At 39.2% G+C, this 26,038-nt stretch overlaps 1 protein-coding gene across 1 annotated transcript in view; it reads right to left on the bottom strand.

Annotated features, from left to right (window-relative positions):
• The window catches only part of MAST4 (microtubule associated serine/threonine kinase family member 4), a 304,832-nt gene that overhangs the window by 234,207 nt on the left and 44,587 nt on the right, over positions 1–26,038 (bottom strand). Inside the window, exon 2 of the mRNA XM_059833920.1 lies at positions 9,911–10,055. Coding sequence (XP_059689903.1) covers positions 9,911–10,055 — 145 coding nt within the window. The remainder of the gene's footprint in view (positions 1–9,910; positions 10,056–26,038) is intronic.

Here is a 26,038-nt window from a genome sequence, read left to right as displayed (position 1 = left end):
TAGAGCCTCCCACATTATATTTTACTATCAGGTTAGGGCACTCTGCTTTATTGCTTCAAATTTAACTGTTGCAGACAGCCCAGCTGCAGGAAATTATGTGGAAGATGTAAATTTTAGGGTCTGTTCTCACATCAGTGAGGTGGGGAATTGAAGCCCATAATTCCCATTAGCAGTAATTGGAAAGTAAAATAATCATGGTTGGATTTAAAGCCATCATTACGAAACTTTTCAATATTTTGCCTTATTTTACCGTGGCTGCACCAACAAACTTTACTTAAATTCCAAATGACTACCAGCAGGCAAAAAAGAGTTACCATTTTATTCATGCCCCATTTATTGCCCACAACAGAAGAAAATTAGCATGTTTTGCATATTACTTAGCTGCACATGATTGAAGTTAATGGACAATGCCAAATTCCCAGTCTAATGCAAGAGGTGAAATTTTTCTTTCAACCAATCTGTCCACTAAACGTAACATTACTCAGTTAAGCCTGTAATTACAACTGACTCAATTATAATTTCTTTTGTTACTGTACAAGAAGCCCTTCTAAAAAATCCCATTACACTCATTATAGATTTTTCACTTTTAGATGAACTACAAAATGTCCTTAAAATGCTATCTTGGTTTCACTTTCTAAAATTAGATTAAGAAGTGGTATCTGGTCATGCATGAAATAAATGTGGCCCAAAGGCAAAACTTTGGGGTGAGATTATGATCTTAAAAAAAGCAATAAATCTGTATTAAAATTTCATCAATATTGGCAAAACCAGACATCCAGTTTTGGACCAGAAACTAGTAGGATGCAGGTTGAGATCTGTATCCAAAATATATATAAAAAAACAAGCCACCATTAACACAAAGGTATCCAGAATTAAGACTGTTTATAAGTCAATTACCAAGAACATCTTCACATACAGTTAGCTTTCCTCCCAGAAATAAATATCATTTCCATGCTTGGAACCAATTTCTCTCACTGAAAGACACTTTAGACAACACAGAATTTTGCTCACATGGAACTTACTCAAAGTTCCTCTGCTAACATACTCACTGAAGTTACATTTATATTTTGACGGTTTGCAATCTATTACTGAAGTACTGTGACAGCAATAAAATATTTGAAAGGTATTTGGGATCACCAGCAAATCTCTCTAGTTTTATGTAGATTTGGGGGGGTGAAGGTAGTGTTTGGGTTGGGGGGGAGGGGTGTTGTTGTTTTTGTATTTGTTTGGTTGGGTTTTTTAAGTTTTCCATACCAAAAATGTCTACCACAATAGCAGTGTTAGCCAGAGAGTGACACTGATACCTACATGATGGAAAAACATCCTGAAGTTACCATTTACAACTCTACTTTCCCACCTCCCAACTCTACTGAAATACGACTCAAAAACAATTAGTTGGAGATATCTTATTTATCAGCAAGCTCAGAGATGGGCACATTCTGCTGCTTCCTTTTCTTTATCTTACCAACAAATAGAGCCTTTTCCGCATACTTCTAACATGTAGCTCCAAAATTTACAGACTGCCGGTCCATTCTACAACACAACCCCAATATACAGATATTCCTGCTTTCCTTTCACACTTTTTTCCCAGTTTACACCTGTTCTAGAAAATTTTGAAGGTCCAGTTCTGAAACTCTGATAATAGAAGAAAACCAGAAATTTACAGTTCAGACTGAACACATGATGCTACCAAAAGCACGTTAAACTGTACTACATCAAAGTGATGATGAAACAGTTGTACTGTTCCTTCTGATATACAATCCATTTTGCAAAAACAAGAATCCTGCACACCAAGAGCTCAGGGATAGCTCTTATCTGCAACCCTAAATACTGGCAGACTTGCAACCAAGTTGTGCCTAGAATACACATGCTCTAATTTTAAGAACTTCAGAAAATTCACCGTTGCTCAGTTCAACCACTACGTGAACAGCTACTTCAGTCAGCTGCCAATATTCTTGGCTCCCAACTCTCTACCATCTCAACATTTGTTTTTGTTACCTGCTTCGTAAAAATTATTATAAAGATATGAAACAAATGGCTTCCATTGTACTACGCAGAAAATGCCTGGCGACTCTATTACGAATGACAAGCATGAAGTGATGTGTCAACACACTATTTTCTCTACAGTCCCTACTATGGCCCCTATTTTTGTTTCAGGCATACATTGCTACGCCACATAATTAAAGAAATTATTTGTAACTATATGCTTATAGTGATTTTTCAAAAGGTGAAAAGTTTCCTAATAGAAAAGCCTGCCACTGTTTTCACTGGAAAACAGCTAAAACTTTTCCATTCAAGCCTTTCATTCTCAGGATTAAGCATAGAAAGTGCTTTTCCCTCTTCTCAAACATTTCAAGGTGTACATTCAACTTGTGTTAAAGCACCCAACTTCAGTAATCTAATATGCGTATTCATTTTCTCCACATTTTATTTTTTCCACTATGACAAATGACTCTTAACAACTTTCAAGCTGCTTTTATAAGTGTCCCAAAGAGGGTTAAACTCTACTTCTCCACCCTTCAAAACCGGCAACTTGCAAATGTATCTGCTAATTAGGCACTCTACTGCTACAGTCTGCTTTGATCTCAACAACAATCAACTTCTCATGTTCCAATGATACAAGCACGATTAAGCAGCAGTCAAGGAGTTAAAGGCAAAAATAATGAGGCAGGAATACTATATCTTCTGTCCTCATCTCAGATTATGACATGATGCAGACTCCAGACATGTCAAAGAATATGGAAATTATCTTGGCTAGGCACACAGGGAAGTAAAAATCAATGCAACTATGCAGGTTGATTGAAGCCTTAAATGATGAAGGTAACTGACAATGACAAATATAACCTAAAGTCTCCTCAATCACCAGTGCACCATTTAAAAATGCGTATTTCATAGCAGAATATATTTATTTCATCTGTAGAAGACAGCTTTATACTTCATGCTTTAAAAGAACATTTTCTCAGGTGTGCAATTATAGAATAGCTTATTTTTATCTCTTTCGACTAATTCTGGAAGAAGTTTAACACATGGTATGGTCCTTTAAGGAAGCCTTTGAGGAAGGCAGTGAAAAGACTCCAGGACACTCTCTGGGTAGGCAGTGCTACTGAATGAAGCATGTTGTGCCTGTCCCCATGGACACCTGGCTGTTGAACCTTCCCACCTTTCCCACCTTTTGTACCCAGTGTTAGCACCGGTGCTGGGCTGCTACCCTCCCTCTGCTGCTGTCCAGGAGAGCCCTCAGGCAGCTGCGACTGAAAAGACTCTAAACTGAGTACCTCCAGTCCTGTCATGCATCACAAAGATGAAAGCATTTTGAAACAGACTTCTGCTCTGATATGCGAAGGGAAGAAAATGCAGGAAATAAAATTCCCTATTAAAAGGGACATCTGATAGAGCTTCGGAGCTGGCAGCCATCCTTCCCCCGCACCCCACAGCACCCTGGCTTCTGGAGCCAGAGACAGGCCAACAGAGTCCACCAAGCTGTATCCCCAGACAGGTATGAAATCACAGGGCTTTTCAGGGAGTGGCACATGCGTAATTAATTAGTCCCATAATTGGAAGTCAGTAAACAAATTGAGGAAATAGGGAGCACTTCCCCCTATCTACACCAATTGGCTATCATTAATAAAAATAACCTTTTAGAAATGTTGCCACTGAGATAACCACATCGCAGTTATGATAAGCAGCTGTACAGAACGGGAAGGTACCGTTTCCAAAGAGGTTTCAAGGTACAAGTCATGTGATTTTATGCACAACTCTCCCCATCCACCAAGTTGTATCAAATATTTGTTATTGTAAGGCTTAATGAGCTAATCCGCATTTTCAACAATATTAATTAAAAAAATTTATACAGCATAATGTTTGTGAAAACTCTGGATTTCTTCGACTGCCAACTGCTCCCCTGTATGAACAGGGAAAATGTTTGTTTCCAAGCCCTGGCAGCACACAGCACATGCCAACCCACGGATAACAAAACAGCTTGTTCTTCATGGCCCATAAAGCTGTTGATCTTTCTGCTAATTAGTGTTAGTAGCATGATGAATCTCTGACCCAAAAACCAGACTGAGAATCCCCAAATTAATTTTAAATCAACCACAGATTAGTTATATGGGAATAGCAATAATTGCTAAGCATATTTGGATGACTGATGACAGAGGTGGAAAGCTGATCAAAGCAGGAATACTAGAAAAGAAAAAAATAGAATCATAGAATCATTTAGGTTGCAAAAGACCTTCAAGATCAAGTCCAACCGTAAACGTAACCCTGCTAAGTCCACCACTAAACCATGTCCCTAAGCACCTCATCCACACATCTTTTAAATATCTCCAGGGGTGGCGACTCCACTACCTCCCTGGGTAGCCTGTTCCAATGTCTGACAACCTTTTCAGTGAAGAAGTTTTTCCTAATATCCAGTCTAAACCTCCCCTGGTGCAACTTGAGGCCATTTCCTCTTGTCCTGTCACTAGTCACCTGGGAGAAGAGACCAACACCCACCTCTCTGCAACCCCCTTTCAGGTAGTTGTAGAAAGCAATAAGGTCTCCCCTCAGCCTTCTCTTCTTCAGACTCAACAACCCCAGTTCCCTCAGCCGCTCCTCATAAGACTTGTGCTCCAGACACCTCACCAGCTTCATCGCCCTTCTCTGGACACGCTCCAGCACCTCAATGTCCTTCTTGTAGTGAGGGGCCCAAAACTGAACACAGTATTCGAGGTGCGGCCTCAGTACATCAAATACATACATCCCAAGATTTCTTAGTTTTTAGCTCTTCACTATATCATGAAGTAACTTCATTAATGTAAAGTGCTTTAGGTTCTTTGGATTGAAGATGCTACAAAATGAAATCTGTATGTCTCATGTCACCAGTATGTGTATAAGATCAATTCAAGGTTAGCAAGATAACAGCCCTACCACAATTAGAGACAATTAGCCCAGCAGGAAGTCTGTTTCCCGGCAGTTATTGATGAGATAACAGAAGGCAAGATAAGTTCAAACTATAGGTAACAAAGTGTATTTTTTTTCTTTGTATCTAATTGCAGAGCTTATCAGTACAGTATAAAAACAAATGAGCTAGCTGCAGCGCTCTGCAAAATACAAAACTCTTCCCAGCAATACACTTTCATACCTTTCTGAAGTAGAAAGGGAGATAGCAATCTCCAAATGCTGCACCAGAGCAGCTGAAGAAACTGAACAGAGCTGCACCACACACGGCGGTGCTAACTGAGACGCATCAATGGGACATGAAAGCAAGGCCAATTCGATTTGCTTGTCCGAGTGATTTGCCAGGTTAACTCCCTCCATGGTAAAAGCTCATTTAATTTCTCCACCTCTCACATTACTTTCTGCCATGAATTCTATTTAAGCATCTCTGAACACAGCAAACTAAAATCTGTAGACAATTTAAGCTAAAAACCCTCTGACTTTAGACAGCCCTTTGAAGTTTGTGGAGATCAAGAAAAACAGCCACTACAGAAAAGCAGCTTTTTAATTAAACATCTTTTCTCCTGATAAAAAACAAGTTTTAAAGCCCCAGTTTGTGCACTGTTAGGAATCCTTAAGAAGGCAATCTAAGGCTAGGGGGAGAGGCATTTAAATACACATGTGTACACAGAAACCTATTGTCCCAAGAACAGAGCTGACCTCACCTGACCACGCTTTGCTCCCAGTCTGTCCAGCACTCCTCCAACACCCCTGCACCCAGAGGGCACCAGCATCCTTCTGAAGCAAGGATCTTTTCTCTCGGTATTTTACCTTGGGCTATTAAACGAGTAGCTACAGCTCAGCTTTGCCACAGGGCTTATCCCGCAGTTGAACAAGCTGCGCAAGGATTGTGTTTTACACCACCTGTGGCACAAGCAAAACTTTTAAAGCTCCAGTTTATTTCCCAGGTAAAGGATGTCGCAAGTGCTGTTAGAGGAATGCGTGCACACAGGAAAGGGGGAAGCTGTAGCAGGACAGGAGTTACAATGCAGAAGCAGCAGAAGAGGAGAAAGGCAAACACTCACTATTGTATAAGTGTTTTTGCTACTCAAAACTTTGTAACACTTTGGAAACATGACATTTTGAATTAAAAGAGGAACTGGTCATAAATTACTTTCAAATACTTCTACTCTTAAGCTTTTTTTATCACACGAATGCTTATGTTCAGCAACCCCCGTTATGAAATACTATTTTTCATCCTTTCTTTCTATTAAGCAGTACTGCTAGCACTTCACAACAAGAACTATTAAAGTAGATTTGCTAGACTAATAGCAGGCCACATCCAATAAAGTCTTTTCATTCTAAATTCAGTCTTTCTTCGGAAGTCTTCCTCCTCACCCTCCTTGGGGATGAAGATTAAGGAAAGCAATACTGTCGCAACAACTAGGCTGAAGTGACTTTTCTGAAATATAATAGCGTGGTGTCTACAGGAAGCAGTATTAATTTCTTTTTTTGGCCAAACTTTATTTAATATCAGTGGTTCCCTAGCGATTTTCAACAGGAAGCAAAAGTAGATTTATTCTGCAAAACATTGATTTAATTTTGTTCAACTCTGAAGAGCATTCTTTGCTTGTCACTGAAAATGCATGGTTGCTAGACTGTTTAAAACTGGGCAATTCAGGAAAAAAACAATCTGGGTTCGAGTTTCCCTGAATCTGTGTAGAACTTAAGTTCAGTTTCTATCCCACCTTTCCAAGTTTTCAAATCTCCTCTCCCTTGTGTTGATTTCCCACTGGAAAGACCTAGTACATCATTGTCAATTTTTCTCATATTCCTGTGTAAAGAGTTTTGTAATTTACTTTAGCCAATTCAGAGTGGTAGGTTCTCAGTAACTGTAATGCTTCAAGTTTTGTAAGTCTCATTCAATATATTGGAACAATCTATATTTCATTTCTTCTCATATGTCATGCATAACCTTATTTTCTCTTGTAAAGCCCAATAAACTAATTATTTGGGATCTATTCCCCGAGATGAAAACCCTGTCTATTTACCTCTATTAGTATTCAGCCCTGCAGGATTTGAACTATCTGGTTTTATAGAAACAAACTAAATTTTTATTTTTGTTTTTATCTTTAATACTACTTATGATCTATGGCTTCGCAACATTTTAACAGCAAAGGGAAACTCAAAGTAACACATAAAGCACAATTCACTTTCTAACATTCAGAGTGAGCAACAAGCATCAGCATAGGAATACTCTGCAAATTTGTAAGCTAGGGGCCTTCTCTCTTGCTTTACTTACTCCCACTTAATGTATTTCTAGGGATTTAGCAAAGGTAACAACAGAGGTAGAGGCTGTACCTTAAACAATTTCAAAAATACCTTTCTGAATTATTTTCCGAAGGACTGATACCTGTTGTGAAGCTAGCACTTAAGTTAACAGTATCAAAAGCAACAAAACAGAAGAAAGAATAAAGGAAGACAGTAATCAGTGTAAAGTGATATTAAAGATCAAGTACTTTTCCAAATGAACAGGTCTCCAAATATTTTTTTTTTCCCTTATGGACTATGAGTATCTTTTCAGAAACATTAAGACTCAAACAGAAATTAGAAAGGGGATGTGTGAGCATAGAAATAAACCCAAACCAAGAACATGTCAACTTATTAATTTTAATGGGAGGCCTTCCTGTCCCTCCCTGCTTTTTTTTTTTTTAAATGACATTGTGATTCTTGTAGCTTCAAACCAGAACAGTGAGCCACTCTTAAGCATTATAGAAACTAAAAAAAAAAAAAAAACCCCAAAACTTAAGTATATAAAAATGGTAGGTAAATATAAGTCCAAGGTAACACTGAAATTTTAATAATTTCTCTATGTGCAGATTTCTTTAAAATCAATTTTTTTAAAAAATCCCAAAAGAATATTAAGAACCTTCTGTCATCAGTATGGCTTTGATAAATTTAATCAGGATCATGAAAGCTGTTAGGATATTTAAACTATTTTAAGATACCAAACCCTTAGGCTATTCAGGTTCCTTTAAAGTGCATTAGTAATAAAGCAGTTTAACATCATTGCACACTATATACCCAAATCCTGACATGAAACCCTGCACAACACATTGCAAGCAGACAAAAAACATATCCATTTCCCTCTGTAAAGACCTCAAGCAATATTTCAAGCATAGAGATAAAGACCAGAGACTACAGCAGCAGAGCACATTTGCTTCATTTGTTTTTGATTAGGCTGCCTTCTCCCTCTTTATGTGGAGAGCTGATAAAAGAAAGTTCAGTTTTTGAAGACCACCACGCTACTTCAAAGTTAAACAAAAACGAAATTAAAAACCCACACCAGCTCCTGCTGAAATAGCAAGTAGTGTGCTGGCAATTTTTAGTTTCAGCAAAACACTGGTTTGGTCTACACTTCAAGTTTTTAGAGTAGTAACACGGCAGAGAAGCCAGAAAGTTCACTGATATGGTTAGCAAAATTGACACTTCAGACTGCTGTAAGTCACTTATCTTTCACAATAGCCCATACAGATCACAAATACTTTTAATACTGTTTCTGAAACCTTCATAATACAACTCTTAATAAAATAAAGTTGCAAGGGAAATGGCAACTCTTACCCTAGTGACACTAAAAATCACAGCCACAATTATGTGCTGATGTGACACAAGAAGTTGCTGTATTAGTATCTGTCTTTCCTTCACATAAAGTATAAGACAACTTAATTTAAGTTACTTAGGTTAAAAAAAATATTATTTGTCACTCATTAAAAGCATTGTAGGTGATTCTAAGCTACTGATTACAGACAAAAAGAAATATTGCAATAGCTTCTTGAAGCTTCTTCCAGCATAAGGACAAGGGGAGGGGTGAGAAGGAAGTGAGAAAAGCAAATACTTTAAAAGCACTTCCCAGACACTTATGGCAGAACAGTCAGCTCTATCCACTGTGGCACCATTTTTATCCCCGAGCAAAACCACCTCTGAACAATGTATAGAATTTAAAGACAGAAGAGTCACATCTCAAGTAAATGCCATTTCAACTTTCTCTAACCTGAATTTCACCTGATTGATTTTGATATCAATCAACATCACCTGAACAGATGAAACAAGATGTTGAGTCTCAAATTTATCCTTTCCACTAAATTCACTGAAAGCTATTGCCCCTCTCACCAAGTACTTAGTAACCTATTCGCCACAACAAATTCTTCAAACTGTTAGAAATTGTGCACTTCAGGAATATATTTAATTGCCAAATTCTAGTGAATTTAAAAATTGTTCTTCTTGAAATACACAAAGCACTAAAGCGCCAGTTAACCTGCCCCAATGGTTTCACATTCATTTCACTTCACACTCAGAAACAATCACTCTTTAGTGACCACCGCAGCCATACAGCTCCCAGGACACAATCACGATTTCAGCATCTGGCATCTTCCACAGACCCTGTCAGGGCAGGGAGGGCATGAGCCCTCCTGAAGTGTCCTGCTACCTCTGCATGGCTCCACGGAGGAGCAGCTGTGGTCCACAGCCAGTGGCTAGCTGGTAATGCCCTTCCTGCCCTGGGAAGACTCCACCAGATAAATGAGGGCAAGTTGCTTTTTCTTTAATGAAATCAAGTCTAAAGGGACTGTGCACTTCAGCTCCTTGAGGATGTATGTGATCCCATGCATGAATGCATGCAAGCATGTCTCAACCCTTAAGCCACCAAACTAAGTCAGCAAGATAAATGCCATATTCCTGAAAATTTCAAGAAATGAGCCATTTTCAGACTGTGCTTGTTGACCTATCAGCACCCCACGGAGATAAAGCCTCAAACATGAGCTCACCCCACAGACAATCAGGGAACCCATGTGGAAGAGACTTTGTGGAAACTCCAGGTGGAGCTCACACCTGCCCCAAAGCATTCAGCCACAAGACAAATGACAGAGGCCAAGGTGCTATCACAGCTCCACAGCTGCTAAGCCTCCAGATGACATTACACACATCCCAGACTCACCAGTCAGAGCTCCTCCAAGGCTTCCTCTTCTGAGCTGTCTCCCATCTTCACTCAGCTGCCTCTTAAATTTAGAAGACTTCCCAGGGCCAGAAGAGCTGCTGGATTTTTGAAAAGGCATAGGTGGGGGAGACAATATGTGATCAAGCTGCAAAGAAACAGAGAAAAAAGTATGTATATATAATGTCTAAATGCTTACCTTCGTTGAAAAAAATCTAAGTTACCTTTATCTAAAGATTATGACAGCATTTGGAAAAAAAAGAGTGTTTACAAAGATCTTAAGCTAAACAAACTTGCTAACTGAAACCGAAAATTTTCCAAGTGCCGGATTTGTGGCTGGCTGTGTAAGAAAGCCATCCTCTTTGCACGGCTCACGCCATCTCCAACCACAGTCCCACACAAGGAGCATTTTTTGCAGTGGTCCCGTCTCAAGGTACAAGGGATCAGACTTCAGCGTACTCGACCTTCCATAATGCAGTCTTTTCGCAGCTGTGAACCATCCGACCTTCCAACCTGCACGATCTGCCCTCGTCAACATCTCCCCCGGCAACGTCTCCCCCGCTTCACGTGAGCGGTCACTAGATGGCACTGTACTACCAACAACGTCTGGGGAAACGCTGACCGGTTTATCAATGCCAGGGCAATAAAAAAATCAAATTACCCTGTTTATAAAACAAGCATTCATTTACACTGACTTCGAAATAAGTGTAAATACAGATCCTCATTCTTCAAATGCTGTTCCTGTCATCATTCCTACACAACATTTTAGCCATCTGTTTTTGACAATACGTTTAATGTCTTAATATTTGATTAAATTCACAAAAAGAAAACGAAAAGCAAGTGAGCAAATACAGGCAAAGGATAAAAGAGCAGGGATGCGAGTAAGCAAAGTAGAAGGAGTTTCACAGGCATCCTTCTCCTTAAACTGGTGCAGTTGCATGGTGTCACCATTTTGCAAACCACACAAATGTTCTTCTGTAACTTTTAAACCCTAATTCTTACCACAATTTTTTAGGAAGCCAAGCACTAAGTCTTAGATTTTTACGGTTCAGGTACTGAGACTTATCAGCCAGACAATCTACGTATCATCTCCATACCCAACTGCTTCATCATCTCTGTCCACTGAAAGGGAGGAGTCAAGGTCACCATAGTCACCAATGAAGATATACAGTGAAGCCCATTTTTGCTCACAGTTAATCCCAGAGCAGAGTGTTGTATGCCCTACAAAGCATTTCAAATCTCATGTTTAGAATTTCTTCTGTATTTATTATTTCAGGTTGGTTAGTGTTTGGGGTTTTTTTAATCAAATCTGCAGCTTATTGAATCTGCTTCTTCAGCATCTTAAGATTCATTCGTGTTCACGACAGACATTGAACTGATGAACTCACAGCCCTTTAGCAATGTCCTAAATTGGGAGGTTTTAGGGTCACAAAGAATACTTGATTAACCATTGTTACCATTTATCTTTTACAAACACAGGTATATGACAAATATTGCTATTTCCAAGTGCTAAGATACCTCAACAAGGTGAATTTACAAATCAGTTAAAGAGGAAATGACTGACAACAGCTAGCTACTAAGAAACATTATTTTGAGACTCTTTCATGTAAGTCTACAAGCAAACACTAGAACCGCTCGCTAAGTGATGGATGGCAATGATTGCGCAATGCTGCACTCTGAATGACTCCAAGCCTCTGACAACTACGTGATCCGATCGAGGCTTTAGGTGAGTTATTGGCAAAAATTCATGCACTTTCTTAAAACAAGTTCACACTTCAAAGTAACCAATCACATTTTAAATCTCTTTTTCTTGGCTTAAGGTTCAACTTTAAACAACAAAAAGAAAAAAACTATCAACAAATGCACTAAGCTGCCTGCACGTTAGCACTTATGTCTACACAACAGAATTAGTGTCTTCCACCCTGTCACCTTCTCCCCTTATAACCAGGCACGTAACTTTTATGGCTGCTCAAGTCACTCCTGCAATGAACAGACTTGTGCATTCCACTACATACAGTCTGATCACAAAATTCATTATTTCCAACTAAGCTGTGCTCCTTTTCCACAGCTTTCAGGGTTTCTGAAGAAACTTTAAGACAGGGCTGTAGCACAGAGCAGCACAGTACTGTCCAGATCCTCAATTCATATTTAAGATACTTTTCCACTGTCCAAACTGGCAGCTTCAGAAAAGTATGATTTTTGAAAGCTAAGACAGTTTAAATATCAAGCCCCATTAGCTCATCATTTTAACAGCAATGCCCTGCCACAATTCTCTTACTAAGATACCTCCTTGTGGCTGAGTGAGTCTACCACAACTAAAATTTCTGTTTGATACAATTCCAGCACCCAACTTTGGGCACACAAGTTCTCAATAATATAAACTTCAAGGACTTGTGTGCAAATAGAGAAGGAGACCCCAGGCAGCTGGGAACTGTCTTGGCCACTGGGACAGAAGCTACCAGCCAGGAAGAAGTTTGAGCCCACATGAACTGGCCATAACCAAGGTCCTCCTACATGAGGAGGTTCTTGGGAAACAGGAGTGGGGAGGAAAGAAAGGGAGGGGAAAGTGGGGAGACATCCTTCCTACACTCTTCAACATGATGTCCTCAATTTGAAAATCCATATGCAATCCTCTGACAGAAGAAACATGGGAATGAAATGCAACTTCTGAAGTTTTGCATTTTTAAATACAACAGGGTGAAATTCAGATTCTGTTGAAGGAGAATGTGATTCTATTACATGGAGATAACAAAACAAAAATAAGCATTCTTGCATATGACAAATTAAGGACCAAAATACGACAGCAGTATTAGGTTTCACGAAGTGTTTCTTGGGGGCAGAAGTTCATTTTAATATAGGAACAGCCTTACACAGGTCTGTCAGCTGGGTGTAGAGAACCACATCTCATCACGTGAAGCAACTATACCAAAAGACATTATATGGCCTAGCACTACAAAGAAACAATATGGAAACAGGAGATTTACCGTTTTCATATTGATGGCCAACTCCTGCTTTATGGAAGCAATTATACATACACAACAAAGCATTCCTGGAAGCTATCTGAAGGCTCAGTTTTGCTTCCAAAGGGCAAAATAACATCTATAGCAAATACAGTATGTATTTGAAAGGAGTCTGTATATTGTAACTGCTGTTGTAGTCAACTGAGAACTGTAAATGACAATATACCCTTTAACAGCCACGACAAACAACTCTGGATGCTGGGGAAATATGAGGGAAATCAACTGCAGAAAGTAGCCAGGCTTGCAAGCTCTCCCTGAACAACTTCTTGTGCTACTCTCAAAGAATAGACAGCTAGATTACCCAATTTGACCCAGCGGGGCTTTCTAGCCCCTATTCAGACCATTCTTCAACCAAAAGCCTAAGCAGCAGATGAAGAGGCTTTCTGCCCTCAACAAAACAGCCTTCCCCTCCTGCCAGGCAGAGCATTCAAGTGAAACCAACAGAGATTATTTTATTAGGTCCTGCTTCTTGGAACACACAGATGAATCTGTAGACATACAACATGGCACATATTCAAATCACACAAAGTGGTTAATTCAGCCAAAACAACACTACAATAGTTCAGTAATAAGGTTATGACAAGTTTAAATAAATAAGTAATAGCAAGACCTAGTCAAATTTGTTAATACTTATTTGAAAGACCTCCTGGAAACCTGAACACAATGAAAGTTCAGGCTGTGTGTGTTACCAGGTACAGACTGGACATTGCTGTCCGCAAGACAACATCAAAGCAAGTATCTTGAGGAATGAGGGTTTTTGAAATTCTACAAGAGGTATTTTAAATAATTTTACTCAAGCTGCTTCTACTCAGCACATCAAATAGTTTTGCCCAGCCACAATCATCACTCTGTTGGTATTTACTTCATGCTTACTAGCTATATGGACATGTGTCAATGTTGGATGGCACAGAAGCACAACCGGAGAACCAGGGTTTAGTTGGTTGCACTTTTTTCTCCCCCCTCCCCCGTGAAACTTGCTTGACAGCAAGTTGCAAGAAATACCATAGCTATATCCCTGCAGGCAGTTTCCAACAAGCAGACATTCATGCTATACTTCGAGGTTTTGGCTATCACATGCTCTGCCCACTGTCTTATTACTGCACTGAGGCTGCAAGCATATACTTCAAACCCTTTTTAAAGAAGTGACCTGAGGAGCAACGGGACAACAGAGGGCAATTTTTCCACTTGTATGGAATTGCAGGGCAGGAAAATATAAGAATTTGAGAAGTTACTTCAGAAAGTCACTACTTCAAAGACCTGTAACAGCCAAGACAAAGTATATGAAAACAAGTATATTTGATTGTCCTCTATCTATAGTACAAAGCAAGTTAAGTTAGCCACTGAGTGTACACAGGCTGCTTAGACAGGGATTTTTCATCAGTACACATCTCGCCACCAGCCTCTGCTGTTAATATTCACAATGCATGGATAGTTAACTTATGTAAAAATGCTCCCTCCCCCAACATTGAATACTGAATAATCCTTTCCAACAAAGGCACTTTGAAAGACACAAAAAACATGGCAAACTCCAAGCTTTGGAGAACATACTGTTCTACAAAATTAATTTCTTCCAATCCATTTTTCCACGTTTCATTAAAAAACTGCCTGTTTATGTTGAGGTATCATGAATTTCTACAGAAGCACTGTACAATTTAGGAGATAACAGCTTTCAGAAAACCCTATCCCCCCCCTCCACCGTGAACATTACAAAAAGGAATAGACATTATCATTAGAGGAGAACGGCTTAAAAATTACATAGAACAGAATTATCAAAATATCCTTACCATAGACTTCTACACGTAGATTTAAAGATCCTATAGAAACATGGATGAAATTTGAGTGACAGTCTCCTCCAGTTATACAGGAATTTCCTCCAGGGAATCAGGACTAAATCAATTTGTCCTCAAACCATTTTTTTTTTTCGTATTTTGAAGCTATTCATTTTCTGTGTGAATAGAATCAGCTACGTTGCTCGAAAGAAAATTATTCTCACACTGTACTAGCCATGGACTTTTAACAGCTCACCTACTCAGAAAGCATTATCTTCATGTTTTAAAAATCGCAGTAGCATTAAATGCAGCTGTCTACCATCGTGGATTTATTCTACAGCTAGAATGAATTCTCTGCTTGATAATTATATCATCAAGTAGTCACATCAAGTACGTCAGCCCACATGTCCTTATGAAAATTAAGGACATGACAACCAGTTCAAAATGAGACCTAGCATCAATATTTAGAAGTACAATTTGAGCTGAGTACATAATGAGGTGTGAGGCAGCCAGAAGGAAAATAATGGATTTCAGGAGAAGAGATCCATGATACAAGAAGGTGAATGAAGTTAAGATAACACAATCACACTGATAACACCAGGATAAGGAAAATAAGCTATTCTGAGCTGCTGAGATTTGTTGCAACATGGGGTGCTTTTTTCCAATAAAAATTAAATTGAAATGAGAACTGAACTTACCTGCTCAGCTCCACCTTTTCTTTAAACACCCACTATGGCTTCATTGTCCAAAATACTTCAGCCCCAACCTCCCCTCATCATTCCACAGGCAATATTCCAGCTTCCCACAGAAACTGGTCAAGTATTCAGTCTTAAAGATACGAACAAAGATGTTCTATTAAGCATTTTAATTTCTTCCTCTCAAACGCTGCACAACTCCAATCTACTCCAGGTCATGTTGTATATGCACACTAAATCTTAAAGTTTCCGTAAAAAGGCTGTGCACTGGCACCCATTTTAAGCCTCCCCCAGTCAGGCATCAATCCAAAAGAGATACATCACCTGAAAACTCTCACATTTACTGCACCGAAAGCACAAATATCCAGTATACTTTTACTGCTTAGGTTTTTTCGTTATCAAACAGAAGTCTCAAAATAAAATTCTACAAATAAGTATGTTGTCATCAAATATGCCAAGTCACATCGTACCTATCCAGATATTTACTGAAGTGAGAATGGAAAGTATCACGCTCCAGTCCCATTGTTGTGGTTTAACCCCAGACAGCAAGTAAGCACCACACAGCCGTTCGCTCACTCCACCCTGCCCCAGCATACCACTGGTGATTTTTGTAACTGCAAAACAGAAGTTCCCTCATCAGGATCAAAAGTACAGTCAGCCCTTCTACTCTGCCCAACAGACACTGGAGCAGTAGTTTTCCTGGATGGATGCTTTTTGGCTGTTGTTTTCTCTTGCAGTTCCTGCACCCGAACTTCTAGTCTCCCCGTAGGTTGACCATCCCACTTTGTCATGTCCTCCCCCTGGGATCTTATTAATGGATAGGATTATATCCTCCAAAAGCCAAAGGCATATTCACATTTGTTTAAAAAGACATTTTAGCCAATTAAGAGCATAGTACACTTTAGTTACTCCAGATGCTTGATGAGAATTCCATGGAACCAAATTAGACTTGAAGACGAGATGCTACAATGGGGTAGTGTAGATGCCGAAGAGGTCTGTCTTATGGTACCATCACAAGCAGAGGTGCAGATTTCCAACAGATATCCTGCAGTAACTCATGTCTGTGAGGAGCAGCTCCATGCCTTTTGTCACAACATCAACTTTTGAAGGATCCTGCTTGGGGGTGCAATCTGGGGTACACAGGAGTCTCAATGAACCTGTATCAAACCCAACAACTGAACAAGATCGTTCACAGTTCCAATTAAATCAGCTGATGGTTGGAATATTTTACATTCCCTTTGCCCACAAGCAATATTAACCCACCTCAGTTTTGAGTCGGGTTTAGAGAACTTTGCAGTTATTCTGAATATTCACAGCTCTTAGAGCAGCCTCTGCTTTGCAGAACAGAGAATCACAAAAAAAACACTAATTAAACAGAGATAAAAGGAAACACTTCTCCAAAAACTAGCACCACGTCCAAGAAGCCAAGGATAATGAAGGCAAAGAATGGATACAGAGGAATTCTCACCAGGCCACACAGATTTCACTAGACAAGGAAAGATCCCATTTCTTGCCCATATTCCTATCACACTTCTTTAAAAACAAGCGAAGACTTTTTTTCCCCACCATCATCCATGACAGGTCAAGTAGGAAGGTGACTATTCATCCCAAATTTCTTAAATTCAGCATAGTCTTTCCACCCCCTCTTCATGGGAAGGATCTCCCACCGCTTCGGCTGAGACACCTCGCTAGTTCTCCAGCTGAATGGCATCTGTCATTCCTGTTCTACACTTCAAGCTCTGGACTATCTCATTTCCCTCCATGACCTCCAGTTTCTTCATTAGGACAGTGACACCAGCCCATCAGCTACTGCACAAAGCCAGTCAGGTCCTAGCCTCCCTGTTGAAGGAAAAGGGTAAGAGGCAAAAAGAGTCTTGTTTACAGTCAGATTATTATTTGGTAATCCTTCATACAGCAACTCTCAGTTTACATATGAACACAACCTGCAGCTGACACTGCAAACATGTCTGTACCAAGGTAAAGAGGAGAAACCCATTGTAAAGCTCTGCTGTTCACAAAGCATCACTTCTAACCATTTTATTTATTGATTTTACATCCTACATTCACACACAAACACAATGCTTAAAACTGAAGTCACTGTTCAAAATTGTCTAGTTTATTATGCTGAATATATGCTGATATATAAATAAATAGAATCAGTGAACAAATTTCATGATGCTTTTCTATAGCATGTTCTTACGTACCATATCCTAGGTAGTACAAAAATATTTTAAGCATTCTGCTAAGGATCAATAGAGATATACCCACACTATTTTGCTACCCACTTCACACACATTCTAGAAATGCAAATTTGCCTTTAAAACAGCTGCAATTTTCTTGAAAACAGATCTGACCTCTGGTCAATTAAAAATAAATAAATAAACTCAGAGGAATATGAAGAATCAGCTATAGCTATGTTAAAAAAAATCAGCTTGCATGCAATGCTTTTTCACAAACTTATTTCCACATGATTGCGCAGAAAATGAAGCACAGCCTTCACAGTATTCTACAAGGCCAAGAAGTGTCTTATAAATATGCATGCACACTGCTGTCTGAGCCAATTATTACTTTACCCTGGTTAAGATGGAACAGTTTTGTTACAGTATGATCGAGTCCTTCAGTTCTTGAAAGCCTCCTGTGTGCCGGCTCTGTACACACAGGTGGACAGACAAACTGCTCCCTTTCCAGGAACCAAAGGAAGCAACAGTATTCATACCAAAGACACTGCTTCCAACAACTCACCCAGCTTTAATGAACATTAAGAAAAAAAATAACAAATAGCAGGTTCTGCAGATCTCTTGTAAGGCCCTACAAGAGCCAAAAAAACAGAACATAGTTCTAAATAAATAAATATAGATAGCTCAACTCATGGTTAAAGGGGATCACATAGGGCACTTTACTTGCTGGTAGCATCAAGACTTTCTTTTTAATCTGACAGTCATACAAGTATCTTCTCAGGAACACATATGATGTACAAAGGCCTTTGCTTCTAACAAAAAAAAAAACCCACTCAATTTCTGACCTAGGGAAAACTGCCAACACTCTCAAAAAGCAAGAAAAGTCAAAGCATCACACACAGGCTTCTAGCCAGGGTGAAGCTGCAGCAGCTCAACTGGTCAGCCCTACTAGGAAGGACGCAGAGGGACCAGACTCAACATAGTGGATTCTGTAAGGAAGTTTGATAATCCAAAAAAGCATGAAAACAGACAGTAAGGTTCAAGGGGTCTGTCTGACTCACTCAGCTCTGCTCTAAGGGTACCGTCTAGAAAATCTCTCCCTTTCTGTAGGGGTACAGCTCCTCTGAGTGCCACCTGAGCATCAGGAAGCATCTTCACATTTCACCTTCGCTTCCACAGTTTTAAAAGGGACCTGACAAAAGAAGATAAAAAAAGAAAACCCACCCTTCGCTGCCCAGATGTGCAGCAGTGCATGCCACCACTATACAGCAGGAAGGATACTCCCTTCCTGTCCCCATCCTGCTGGCCATCTTGGCAGGAAAAAGTGTTTTGTAGTGTTGACATTTGCTGTCAGTGACTACTGCCACATCTGCCTGCTGCAAAAGACTCAGTGAGTAGCTGGAAGGCAGCAAGAGAAAGCCAGCAGAAAGCTGCTCAAACACCCCTGCTTCAGTTAGGGAGGAAACCAGGGATGCAACCCAACTCCAACCCTGGTGGGCAGCTGCCAGGGTCTGGGAAAGACCTTGCTGGGACAAAGGGACAACAACTGGAAACCTGCATGCTTGCAGTGTTCCAAAGAAGAAAAAAAAACACACATACATACAACATTTCACGGATGACAAGACGCTGCAGGTTTAAGGCGTAAGCATCAGCACAAGCACTTCAGCAGTCCGGCTCCTTCCGGCAGCTCCATGGATGCTGAGGAGTAGTGATGGCTCAGCCCTGCTGTGTCCCCAGGCAGACATGACTTTGCAGGGCATGGCAGAATGCATTGCAAAAATCGCACCTTCCTAACACAAAAGCACACACTTCAGGGGGGGTGTTTTGTTTTCACTGGTTTGTCTACTCTTAAGAAGTGGAAGAGAACAAAGACAACCAAGTTTTCAAGCTGAAACACGAGGAACCAAATGTCAACAAGTTATCAATATTGTGCATCACTAAAAAAAATTACATGACCCAAAGCAGTATTTTCTTACTTCCCCTCACATAAAGCCTCTTTTTTGGCAGATTTTTGCTCTTCAATATTCTATGGCTGTATTCGTTTTCTTACTATCATATGCAGAGTTATTAGTAGCATTAGCAATGCTATGGACCATGCTCTGCTGTAGAGAAAAATATCAAACCAGCTCCACTGAGTATTTCTTTAATTTCTCAATGAAAGGAGAAATTAGCTACACAGCAAACAGAAAAGAACTTTGATATTTCTAGACACCACAGGCAGAATTTTCACCCTGAATTATTTTAATGATCTTTTTTACAGCACAAGAAAGCCATGACAAATGCATGGAAATACATATTTATACTCTGTATATGTACAGCTATCCACATACACACCTTACTTCAAAACATTTCCAATGCTGCTGCTTGTACACAGATTTTTAAGAAAGATTTTTCCTGGCTCTTTACCTAGAAGGATGAAAATTTAGTAAAACTAACCTTCAAAGTCACTTTCAATTGCAAAAAGAAAAAACATAAGAAAGAGACCTATTCATCTTCATCAGCTGTTGACACCATCATCATTCGTCTTGTGAAAAAATAATTCAGAGGAGAATAGATATCTCTGGAAAGAGGGGATTTTTTTTGTTATACCATGAATACTAATGAAGTGAAAGCAGTTTAGTTCTTTATAAGATCTATTTCCATTCACATTCACCAATAAGCTCCTCGACTACCTATAAAGATTTCATTTATTCTATTGCATTGGAGGCCTCAGAAAACTAATTGTTTATTCAAGTCTATCTGCTCTATCCATGCTCAATTAGGTCTCACTTTTCCCTCAGTTATAGCAAAATTAAAAATAAAAATGTAAGGTGAAACATTCCTCATTCCACTGACCAGCTCACCATAACAAGCCACTCTGAACAACCGCCACTCCAAGTGCAGTGAGAGCTTCTTGACCATAATGCAGCATTTGAGGGACCTACCCAGCAACTTACAGAATGTCTACTCATTAATTTATTCCTCTGAGTAATGGAAAATACATTTGTAATACAGCTTTCTAATACGCACTACCAAGCACTGTTAAGTGTAACCAGGCATTCCTACTACAGCAATTCACAAGTACCTCAACGTTCAGAACGGGAGACAATCTTTAGACACAATAAGAAAAAAAATAATTCTCAATTTATTATTCCTTATTTAGATCATTAAAATATTAAATAATCAATTTCATCATATAAAGCTTCAAATCCAGCACCACTTTCATTAGGAATAACGTATCAAAGGGAATCACAACACATTTATGCAAGACAGGTACAAAACAAAAGAGAGAAACTCAGGATGAAATGAGCTTGGAGAAGGTTCTCAGCATGTAATGGAGCTGAAGTTGATCCATAAATCAATGCAAGATGAAAGCAAGATTATTTATGTGATGGGGTTGCACTGTTAATTTACAGTCTGATTTAGAAAAGAAACACTTCATCAATGTACCAGTGATGTGCATGTGTGTACTTGAGCGCAAATTAGTAATAATTACTAGTAGGCATATCTTCTTGTATTTTTTAATTAACCTTAACAAGTAGCATATTCAGCTCCAGAAAATGCAGGTTTTCCCTGAGTTTGCCTTTAACACGCTCTTAAGTTTTTAAATAATGCAGTCTCGCCACAAGAGACCTTGCAGACAAGGGCTTTTTGATCTCTTTCTTCCTGTTCAGTGCTGAGAAAGATACCATGAACAGTTATCGAACAATAGCTGCCAAGAAAAACCCTTTTCCTGAACTGTTTTAAAGTGAACTAGAATAACGCATTTGATAGCTTTATAGTTTTACCCTAGACGTCTGACACAGAATTCAGAGATTGGGATGCTTCTCATGTAGTCTCACCAACACAATTAGCAAAAAAATATCAGAAGGGAAAGCATATTTGCAGAAGAGGGGAGCATAACCCAATTTGCATTTGGCAGAGATTTGTAGTTAGGGACAATAATCAAGAACCATGTTCGTAATTTTAAGTGCCTCCACTGCATTTCACATCTTCTGTCAGCTGCCATTTGTCAGTCTCAGACAATTTACCCAGGTCTATCATTACCAGAAGTGTTTATTAACACTATCTGACTCAAGAAAGGTGTTTTTTTTGTTAGCCTGAATACTTCAAGAAGTACTACAATTAGGAAAACCTCGAAGACCATGTGAGAATGTAACCACAAAGGTGATAAGGGATGATTTTAAATACTTCACCCCTCTAGTTTTTTGTGTCATCTAAGCAAGCAACTGCCCATACTTTCTAAATATCCTCATTGTAAAACCTATACTTAAGTAGACTTATCTTCACTCATTCTGGTCTTTTTATCCAGGCTTTTCCAATTAAACAGGTAGCTATTTAATACAATTACACTGATGGGTGGGAGAAGGGAAGATCCTTACTTAGATTTTTAAAAATCCTATATTGAGGCCTATTAGGCAGGGAAATGACAGCAGAATGTATCACACATTGTATCTGAAAGAACAGACATCAGTATGTATGTGTAGAAGATCACAAAACAGACAGGCATGTAAAAATTGTCCAAACTGCAACAACGACTGTGTTTGTCTTTAGAAACAGTTTACAGCTGCTCTGGTTTCTTCACCCTCATACAGAAAACCTAAAATTAACAGCAAAAGAAGATTTACTTGTAGGGCTTTTAAAGTTTTATTTATAGATCATATCACCTCAGAGATTTATACACACTTTCTTAAAAGTTCAGTACGACTTAGAACTCTCTAAATTACAGGGATGAGTCGTATATTAAGTTGTAGCAAAGTTGATTACTTTGATATTACCATGAATCTCATGGGTGTAAGTAATTTAATGCAAGTTTCATTAAAATGTCTGGAGTGTAGAACTTAGCACAGAAGTACTACAATGTCTGCAACATGGCAGCAACCTCTAAATTAGAAGGGTTTTCTAATAATACTTTCCTAAAGTAACCTGATCTAATAAAAAATAAAGTACAATTCTACCCATGATGTCTCACATGGTCTTAGTCTTATTTCAACTTCTTTTTCCACTTTCCACTAGTGAAAGGGGAGTGCTGTCAAAAGCAGGACAACCACCACACACCTCCATCCATTCTTAGGGTCTAATAGGGGTCTACTAGGATTCCTCATGACTGTAAGGCAGCATGGACTGTACACCTTTTAATCGACTTGTAAATCAGTTTTGTGCCCTCACTTCAAATGAGGAACTTACCACAGCCTGTATTCTCAGGGTTATGTCTTCTTATTCAAAATAATCGGACCCCGCATCTTTTGTAAAACAGAAGAAGTTGTCTAAGTCAATGTTGAAAACTTTAAAATCACACACAGTCCTTTTATCTCTGCCCAGTAACAAGCAGAGATTATGGATTAGAGTAATTCCACACTGGTAGCTTCAAAATACAGAAGTATTTTTACCACTTCAAAAGCTGAAAACAAACTATAGCTATTAGGAGGCCAAGCCACTGCCCTTTCTATGGTTTAGAAATTTGTCAGTTTATAGAAATCCGAAGTCTTGAAAAGACATAACAGCACAGATTTGAAAATGGACATTTTATTCAAAAGTACTCAAAACCAGCATAAGGGATGAGAAGCCTAATAAAATAATGAGATTCAGTCAAAGTTGTCTGGAAACCAACCATTTTCCATTCAAACAGTTGACATGCTGGCATCAACCATATGTCATACATACAAAAATCCCCAAGACGACTTCTTTCTTAAGCCACGCAATCTAATTTTTCAGGCTCTCTCAAGTATAGGGAGAAGCACCTTGGAATTATCTAAACACAAAATCAAGGACACTTCATTAGTTTCATCCATATATACAAATAGCATCTTGTTTGGATATATCTGTTATCACCTATAGTAAAATTTCACTTCATTTCAGTTGATTTCTTTTATTCTAATAGATAGCAGACTGTAATCCAGGAAACTAAATTGCAAGTAAAACAATCTTGCTAAGCCATACAAACAAGAGTCTGCAAGGAAAAACATGCAATGCCAAAAACTTTGAAATTTATGACTTTTGTGACTACGTACCACTGTGGGAGGTAACCTAGTTTTTTAGTGATATGCAACTGCTCTATTAACTGGAAATTTTTAATACTGAATGTAAAAATTATTTAATAAAACTATTTCTCAAAAAGAAAAACATTGAATGATCTTAAGCCAAGGCCCAGGTTTAACCCCCAAGAAAAATTCTGCAGCACTGAAGTCAGAAACCTACCCTTCACTTGGATCAAGAGAGTATTTAAGCTCACTTCCTTCTAACAAAGTAAAAGAGGCAAGGCTAGTAACAGGGAAATTCTAGTTTTATCATTTGGCTATTGGAGCAATATTTAAAAAAACCCCACCCAACACAATCCACCAAGAGGTGTTTTCCAGAATTTCTTCCACAACGTATCTGCTGATTTTTCTCTACAAATCATTCTGTTTTTCCAGAAACCCCATTCCCAACACAGGAGGACACACTTCTAAAGGGTTTTCTCCTTCAACACTCAATGTTCAAGAACATACTTTCCCAGAAGGATCCCAGCAGTACTGTACGTTTTACCAGTAAACTTCCAAAAGAATAAAAAAAGGGCCAAAAGAGTCCTCTTTTCTGACAGACAGAGAGAATCAGTAGCTGTAATGATTGCTCAGAATCGCTTGTTTCACTAAAAGAGATGCACTCCCCTCTTGGAATTTAGAATAAAGATATAGCAAAAGTTGTTAAGGAAAAGCAGAGCAACAGGGATACACAAACCAGTTTCTTAGTGATCTTGTCTTTATTTGCATAGCAGCTTCAGAAAATTATTGGTAACAGTCAGCCTCAGTAAGTAGCATTCAGATAGGAGAGCAAATAACTTTGTATCTCAAAGCTACCCCGGAATTATTTGTACTTCAGTAATTCACTAAGCTTCCTTTGGCTAAGATTTAAATGTTTCCTTACCTACACATACTAGTTAGTGGTTTCCAAGATACGGCCTGTTTGGGAAAGAAAGACTGTATTTTGTATGTTAAAAAAATAATAATAATGTTTGAGTATGTAATTTCAGTAGAACAAAGACTTGGCAGAGTTTAGCTTTAATATTTGGTTTTCCTGAAGACTACCAGCATCTAATTGATCAGCAGCATACCCTACTGAAGTTACTCACCAGAGAGTAACTCCACGAAACATTTCTGCAGCACGTTCCTCCCCAGGAAGGAACAAATCCCAAACACTTCAAGCCCCCTTTTATAAAGCCCAACTGTCCCGTAAACCAAGGAATCTAGATTTCAGTTCGGGATCGACTCTGTAGGACTACCACCTCCACACAGCTTAGAGCTCCTGCCCGTCCAGGGAATATAGGATCCCGAATTCTTTCCTATAACAAGTACACACTACACTTTCCAAAGACAATAAAATGAGCAACCTTGGCAAGGTTTTCCAATAAAGGAAACGCAGTTTGCACGCATGCTTTCATTTTACAAAATCATACAGGAACAGCACAATTAGCACATCTGTTTAATAAGAAAGGTAACCATGCTGAATTGTCCTTTATATTTAGGCAGGCAGCCTAGATTCCCAAAGCCATCCTCTCCCCCGTAATACTACTGCTGCATCTATTTTTGCAGATGCAAAGGTATAGATCTGTATGCATCTGGCAAGACCCGGAGTGCCGCACCACATTTGTTCATGCCCCATAGGCTGTCAATTAAACTGCCTTTCCCACAGCTTCACGTCTCACATTGCTGGCATGCCAGGAGGTCACGCAAGAGTAACATGAAACAATGGGCTCTCCAGGAGTGACTGCTGAAGGACGTGAAAGAACATAAATCTCTTCCAGGCTACTACCATGCTGTAGTTGCAAACACACATTATAGCCTCATTAAGACATACAGCACTGTCAGAAATCCTGACTCAACAGCAAGCCAAAACTAACACAAGTATTTTCTCTGTAACAGCATTTCATAAAAATAGTAACTTTTAAAAGTTCCTAACACTTTAGCTCAGGCTCCTGGTTCAGAGTTCCCATACTCATACCTTCCCTAAAACAGCAGGGAGGGGAGAAAATGCACAAATGCCTGGAGGAAGCGTGGAAGAAGCAATGAGGAGAAGGAAAAGGCAATTCCATCCTTACCAGCCTGCTTGACTGGAGCCCGTTTATCTCCCTTTTCAGGCAGCTCAGCTCCTGTCAGGACCCTCTACTGCATCCAAGCTCTTTGGCACATGTCTTCACAAGTACCTGCTGTACTTCCATGGAGGATGCTATTTTCTGTGACTACAGAAATTAAATTAATTTACTGGAAGTGGTCTAAGTACAAGAAAGGAAGCGGCCTGCGGCCAGAGTTAGGCAAAGAAGAACCAGGAATGAAGCACTGCAAACCTCAAAGTTTAATACTTTTTTTTTTTTTTACTTGCACCTTACCATTTGAGTCTTCACTCTTCTCTAGTTTGTATTGCAGATAGGCTTCTCTTTACTGCTCTCATAAGACGACTGGCACTGTTGGGTGTTTTATCTCCAGAACCTGCATACCTCAGGGTATGCAGCTCCTGA

The sequence above is a fragment of the Gavia stellata genome, chromosome Z (assembly GCF_030936135.1).
Source record: "Gavia stellata isolate bGavSte3 chromosome Z, bGavSte3.hap2, whole genome shotgun sequence".
Lineage (NCBI taxonomy): Eukaryota > Metazoa > Chordata > Aves > Gaviiformes > Gaviidae > Gavia > Gavia stellata.
Note: the sequence above shows the minus strand (reverse complement) of the source record. Positions and strands in the feature narration are given on the sequence as shown.